Source organism: Mesitornis unicolor, unplaced genomic scaffold (assembly GCF_000695765.1).
Source record: "Mesitornis unicolor isolate BGI_N332 unplaced genomic scaffold, ASM69576v1 scaffold29981, whole genome shotgun sequence".
Classification (NCBI taxonomy): Eukaryota; Metazoa; Chordata; class Aves; order Mesitornithiformes; family Mesitornithidae; genus Mesitornis; species Mesitornis unicolor.
Genome location: NW_010164925.1, coordinates 39,139 through 44,954, shown reverse-complemented (window position 1 = coordinate 44,954; position 5,816 = coordinate 39,139). Strand labels below are relative to the sequence as shown.

Here is a 5,816-nt window from a genome sequence, read left to right as displayed (position 1 = left end):
CCCAGAGAAATAAGGTTCAACTCGGGGTGAAAACAGTGAGAGCTGATCTTGCTTGTTCCTTCAGAAACCAGCTGCAGAAGATTGCTTTTGGTACACTTCCACATGTGCTACATTATTTTCTCTTTCTGTTTTCAACAGGCCTTGAATAGGGGCATCGCTGCTGTCAAGGAAGATGCTGTGGAAATGCTGGCCAGCTATGGGCTGGCGTACTCCCTGATGAAGTTCTTCACGGGTCCGATGAGTGACTTCAAAAATGTAGGTCTGGTGTTTGTGAACAGCAAGAGAGACAGGACCAAAGCAGTGTTCTGCATGGTTGTGGCTGGCGCTGTAGCTGCTGTATTTCATACCTTAATAGGTAAGGCTACTTCACGTCTAATTAATATCTCTTCTTATTTCCATCCCTCACCTGTTCCTCAATGTGATACATCGATAGGCTTAAGGTTTCATTTATAAGTGCAATAGGAGATGCGAAAGAGATGAAATCTCTTGAGCTGGTATCACGCCCATCCACGCAATTCTTATTACTTTTCAAACAGGCTGTTAAGTGGGAGATTCCACCCCCAGGGCTCTCCTGCCTGGCAGCAAAATGTGCTGCTGATCTCTTTCAGTCAGGTGGGTGAGCAAAAGTTTGGCAAGGCTGACAGGTTTCATGTGGCTGATAGCTCTGTCTTACTGTTAGGTAGAGGTGATCAGCTAGCAGCATCTGCCCAAATGGGTTTAGCAGGACTTCAAGGTGTGTTTGGTAGGACTGTTTGTCAGAACTTGGTGGCATAGTCAAGGCACTATCTGTACCTATCCCTTTGCTACTTGTCTCACAGTACAAAACTCTAAGCAAGTAGGTGCCAACATCCTCAATAAAATAGCAGGTATTCACTAGCATTAGTCACCATCCACTTCTGTTGAGTAATTACTCTGTAAGAGAAATAGATACTTAGAGCAATTTATGCCAAACTGAGACCAGCTCCCTAAGTGTACTCTGAAGCAAAGAAAATACACATGCAGATCTGAACATAAAAAGTAAGGCAGACTCAATTTGCCAATTCCTGAGAGCCTGCAGAAACGGAATATCAACCCAAGCATCAGCCGATACCACAGCAATTAAAAGCCATACGATCTGAAAGACTTCAACTTCGTCCTCTCTGAGAGCTGCTCCAGATTCCCTGCACCTTCTGGCCAGCCAAGCCCTACACCATGACATCGTTCCACAGAGCTGAAGCCTCTGGACCTCAGCAACAAAGAATAGGACATGCTGGTGGAAGAAGTAGAGAGTGCATTGCATTCAACAGGTACAATCCTAAAAGCTGGGAGCTCTAAGGGATGGGAGGAGGGACGTAATGCAGCAGCCTATGGAGGCCTGTGTTGGTTGACAGGCAGTAGGGCTGAGTTGGGTGACCAGAAGCAGAGGGTTGTTCTGTCGCAGAAAGATGGGAAATGTGAGCATGATGGGAATATCCAGAATTGCTGTGAAATTACAGAGTGGCTTGGAAGCGAGGCACCATTCATTATCAGGCTGTTAGTATCTCAAGAGCAGGACTTGCTTCTGGTCAGCGTATAGTTTCTGCCTGAGTAGGTATAAAATTCATCTGGTAAATGTGAATGCCCCCTATTCTTATCCCTTAACAGACTGACAGCTATATCAGCAGCTGTATGTGCCTCCCAAGCACTCCAGTTTGTTTGACCATCGTGTCTCTTATGCCACCACTGATACAACAGCGCTGTGCTGTTTACCTTTACTCCGTGCTATGGTCACAACAAATGCTTACAGTAACAGCTCACTAGCCATGGCAACTCTGTGCCAGGGATAAGCTATTGCTGATTTTGTAAGCTAAATCCATGTATTCAGGTTAATTTAATTCACCAGTATCGATTGGTCACTTCTTCGGTATGTTTACAGTTGAGGCTGCTTTACTGAGTCAGTATTAGAAACTTTGGGCCATTCGTACATTTGGCTCTCATACTTGGAATGTTTCTTCAGCCCCCAGAGCTGCTCTTGTAGTTGCTCGCTTGTTTTCCTGCCAGTGCTGGTCAAAGTTTTTGGCTTTTTCAGCTGGCTAAAGAAGTATTTTCTAGACATCCAACATTTTATTTTAAGCTATGATAGATTTTAAGAAAATGTAAAGTATAACTATGAAATTTCCAGGTGAAAGATGTAGCTGGATTTTCCATGTGGGACTTTTTATTGAAGGGAGGTGTTTGGGGCAGCCATTTGAAAATACGCTAGATGATAAGTTTCTTGCCTTTGCCTGGTAATAGAGCTCTGCTGAGTTCAGAACCTCTGAAATGCCCTCTCTGCAGATATTAGGGAAAAAAAAAAGAAAAAAGAAGGCTGTACTTACCATGCTGTAAAGTCCTGAATTAAAGGGCTTCACACAATCTTTCAGCTGCTTATGGTGGCAGACTGAAAAATATTTTTTAGTATTTTAACTTATCTATGTCTGAAAATATGCAAAGGCCACATCAGAGACTGGCAGAGCGCCCGAGAGAATGGAGTTAGTCAGATTCTAGCACCAATTGCCTGGGTGATGTTGCCAAGTTTTATGTTCCAAGTTTCCTTTGAACATGTTTCAAATCCTGATTATTCTTCTCTGACCCACAGATGCACGACCTGCCTAGCAGGAGGAAGAGGAGTCCAGTGACAGCCTCCTAGGACCTGTGACTACTCCTCAGCAGCTGCAGGCCTCTCACAGACTGTCTACAGGAGACAAAAATACAGGTTACTGATGCTCGACAGATGAAAAACAGCAACAAACAGCACTCAGGGGACTGAATTTCTTCCACATGCCATGTGTATGGGGCCGAGGAAGATGACATGACTGTCTGCTGTGGACTCTCAAGGCCCAGGAAGGAACAGGGAACAAAAAGCCCAATGAAATAAGGAGGAGAATGGAAAGTCAGAAGGAAGAAAACAAGTGGTGGTAGAAACACGGTGACCACAATGAATCACCACATTTTCAACTGTGATAGAGACTATTTGCAGTCTGCACACACAGCTCTTCACAAACAGCAGCCTCTACTTATTTAAAATATCCAAACAGACCGTTCATCCACCTGACTCATGCTTCATTGCTTCAGTACCAGCTTCTCACTACTGCTCCCCCTCATGGGCTAATACAATCCTCTGTGGGAGTCACTGGCTGAGCCAAACCACTTGACCTCACAGTTGCAAGCTCTGGGTCCCTAAATTATCAACCCCACCACATTCCCATGAATGTCTGTGAAGTCCTCACCAACAGTTCCTGTCAGTCCCCTGTGCAGGTAGCAGTAAGAACCAAGAAACAAGTTGACTTGACCAAAGGGATTGGAGATCATATTCTTGTCCCATTTATAATGCTGCCACAAACCTTGGTCAGTGCAGTATTCCTGCATTTGCTTTTCCAGTTGCAATCTGGAAATAGAAGATAGTATGCCGCCTTCCTTCCCTTGTGCTGTTTTGGGGGCAGCTACTGTTAGGGTAGTTAGGGTTTTAGAAAACCAGTTAGGGTTTTCTTGTGGGAAGCTCGCTTTATAGCCAGGGTCTAAAGCATCTTGTTATTTCAGAGATTGGCTTTTGGTGGGGATATTGGGCTGTAAGAGAAAGGATTCAAGGTTCTAAGCCTGTTTATTTATATTTTTGACATCTTACTAAACTGCCAGCTTGACAGAGGAGAGAAATTACTTACATAACATTATGCTAACATAAAACTTTTCATGGTGTTGCTGGCAAGCCCTTCATACTAAGTGGGCCCTTTTAACACCAGTGTCATGAAGGGCATGCACATTTTCTTTGGCAATAAAATTGCATTGTTCGGCCCTTCACTAGTTTACTGAGAAATACTGTACTGAGAAAGTTTATTTCCTTTTGCATATTAATATTATTTTCTACAGCTCTCTGAGGTTCTGGAAATGAAAAGACAGAAGTTACTCTGGGGAAACATCCTCTTTGCTTAAATAGACATCCTTAACTGGTGCTCACTAGACGTGATTAAAAACTACATGATGGATCATTTGTCATTACCAAGGAAAAAAAAAAGATTGGAACTTCAGTAACCAGGCAAATCTATAGCAGACTGGATGGTCAGAAATGCAAGAGATTTATTTTGTGCCAATTTATTACTGGCAGGTTAGCAGGCATAGACCACTCCTTGCGCAGCTTGCACAGAGGAAAACCGCAGCAGTTCGTAGTAATTCCACTATTTCTTTTTCATTTCCTACATGTATGGTCACTGCATATACATGAAGGCTCTGCATAAGGAGTGACACATAGATGTAATCCCACCACTTCCAGTGTAACACTACTGGAATTTTCTAGAAACTGGGAGTTACAGAGCGGTTTATGACAAACAGATTTCTTTTCAAGTCAGTCTTGTTCTGATCTGCACCCTGTACTGGCTCGTACTAAACATTTTGCCCTGGAAAAAGATCATAGAAGACGAGGTTGGAAGGGACCACAAGGACCATCCAGTCCAACCTCTCGAGGTAAAAGTATAGTTTAAATGAGATGAGTCAGCACCCTGTCAAGCTGATTCTTAAAACTGGCTGATGTAGGGCAATTCACCACTTCCGCTGGAGATTGCTCCAATGTCTGATTGATCTCATGGTAAAAAATTTCTTCTGGAGTTCAATCAGAATCTCTCCAGGAACAGCTTGTGTCCATTACCCCTCCTCTTTTCCATGTGACTCCTTATGGAAAGGTAGTCTCCATCTTCTTGACAGCCACCCTTTTTGTATGATAGCACAGGAACACAAATCAAGATATAATCCAGGCTTGGTTTGTTTTTTTTTTTTCTTTCTAAAAGATGATAAAATGTTATTAAAAATGTGTCCTGCTTCAGCATCTTCAGATGGCCATTGCTAAAGCAGTGACATGCTTCCCCAGCCACCTCAACCCTTCTACCACACAGGGACTGTTTCTTGTCAGCAAGGTATTCAGGGCAAAGGAAGAAACCCTATGACCAAAGCATTTGTGGATTTTAGGATAGCAGTGATTCGGTCTTAATTAAAATAGGGTGATTTTGAGTATTACGAGATGTTGGCCTGCCTAAAGATATTTCTGAGACCATTGATCACTGATAGATTTGGGAAAATCAACTAATGCAATTTTGGAACTAGAGCTAAGCTCAGAGAAAGATAATTGCAGTAATCAGGCTGCCCTGAAATGCTCCTAAGCTGTTTATTTTTTTTTAATTCATTTATTACTATGAGAAAAAATAATCACAAAGCCTAAAACAATCTGATCATCTGGACTTTCACAAAGGGGACACAGGCTTTGCTTCTGCAAGTCAGGCTAATCAAAGCCATAAAGAAATCTATGTACCCTGTGCCATCTCCAAATGAAGATTTACCACTCAATTATTTTATGGCAGTTTGGGGGCTTGGGGTTTTTTTTTGCAAATTGGCATTTTCCTATCTGCCCAAATCACTTAGCAGAACAAAGTCATGAGCAGCATCAGTTTTGGCCATGTGAGCCATCTTTCTGACAAGCAGCAGAAGAGATTTTTACTTCTCAGGCTCCAAGTTAATTTTTAAAACTGGCAGCCAAGTATGAAAATGGAATGCATCTAAAAAGAGCACACTTCAACCCAAAAACATTTTTGGATTTTTTTTTCTCCAGTAAAGCTAATATTGGCACATGTTGCTCTCTGTCTGGAAATGGTATCACTTCCTATGAGTGTTTCTTTTTGTTTTCTTTATGATGTAAGTATAACATGTTGTTAGTAGACAGCCCCAAAATGACTCTGGTACAGCTATTTGTTTCAGACTGCTGGCATCATTTAGAGTGTGTTCAGTTGTTTCAAGGATGTCTGAAGTTTATGTGATAGTAATCGGCTCATTAGAGG

The 5,816-nt window shown here is 42.4% G+C and overlaps 1 protein-coding gene across 1 annotated transcript in view; it reads left to right on the top strand.

Annotated features, from left to right (window-relative positions):
• Positions 1-102: 102 nt before the first annotated feature.
• Positions 103-5,816, top strand: part of ANKH (ANKH inorganic pyrophosphate transport regulator) — a 41,965-nt gene continuing 36,251 nt past the window's right edge. Inside the window, exon 1 of the mRNA XM_010194472.1 lies at positions 103-355. Within this exon, the coding sequence (XP_010192774.1) occupies positions 103-355 (253 nt within the window). The remainder of the gene's footprint in view (positions 356-5,816) is intronic.